At 48.8% G+C, this 980-nt stretch overlaps 1 protein-coding gene across 1 annotated transcript in view; it reads left to right on the plus strand.

The window, feature by feature from the left end:
• Nucleotides 1-517: 517 nt before the first annotated feature.
• The window catches only part of LOC110030727 (trihelix transcription factor GTL1-like), a gene marked incomplete in the record, with an annotated part of 4,495 nt that continues 4,032 nt past the window's right edge, over nt 518-980 (plus strand). Inside the window, 1 exon segment of the mRNA XM_020733618.1 lies at nt 518-973. Coding sequence (XP_020589277.1) covers nt 883-973 — 91 coding nt within the window.

Consider the following 980-nt stretch of genomic DNA (forward strand, 5'->3'; position numbering starts at 1 on the left):
TCCTCCCTCGAGCCGAATATGCCACGTGGCACGCGGTGAAAGCTCGGCGGGCGGATTTTCATGGCGCGTTAAAGCTTGAATATTTTGCTTGCGGGCGCGGTGATTGGTTGGAGAGTAAGAAATCACATGCAGCAGTTATTACGAGATAATTTATACAATTCGTTCATGACATTTTGATTCGCATAAGGGTACATCCAACGGCTGTGAGTTTGGTCGTTCAGGAATTGTAAGACACAACATTGCGTAAGATATGGGGAATTGCGGTAGGGTGTCCGCGATAATCGCCCGGCACGTTCCGCCCCCTCTGTGTGGGACCCAATTCACAGCTGTTACAACGGGCTCCTGTCTGCATCCCCCGTTAATTCCTTCTTTTTCCCAGCTTCAATCCTGACCGTTCGTGCCAGAAATAAGTAAAAGCTCTCGCTTTTGACCGTTCGTTTCATCAATACTGTTACTGCGAACATTTTTCTTAAACAATAATTAGGCGGCAAGGTTAGAAATCTTTAATTTTCAAGCCCTCTCTCTCTCATCCGCATTCACACTCTTCTTTCTCTCACTTGATCATCCTCATCATCATATGTGGTCCGTCTAATGCCTCCACCCTCATTCACTGCCTCTCTCTCTCTCTCTAGATTCATCAATTATTACTCACTTTCTCTCTCTGCTGCAACCCTTGTTTCAGAGCCTCTACACAGCGACGTCTTTAATATTCTTCTGTATGGCCGGCGCTTGCTGTAAAGCCACCACCTTTCCACTTCTATCTCTCTGTTTCTCTCTCTTTCTACTTGTCCTAGCTTCCATGATTTTAACCTTCAGTATTTCCCCCATCTTCCACTAACTGCGGAAGGAAGCACTACTGCTGTGGCTGTAACTACCGGCCGCATGAAGCAGCAAGGGGGGTCCCCGTCCCAGTATGGACAACCTCCGCTGGAAATGGTCCCACAGTTCTCCTCCGCCGCCGGAGGCCTCCGGCCGACGCG

Source organism: Phalaenopsis equestris, unplaced genomic scaffold (assembly GCF_001263595.1).
Source record: "Phalaenopsis equestris unplaced genomic scaffold, ASM126359v1 Scaffold000002, whole genome shotgun sequence".
NCBI classification, from domain to species: domain Eukaryota; kingdom Viridiplantae; phylum Streptophyta; class Magnoliopsida; order Asparagales; family Orchidaceae; genus Phalaenopsis; species Phalaenopsis equestris.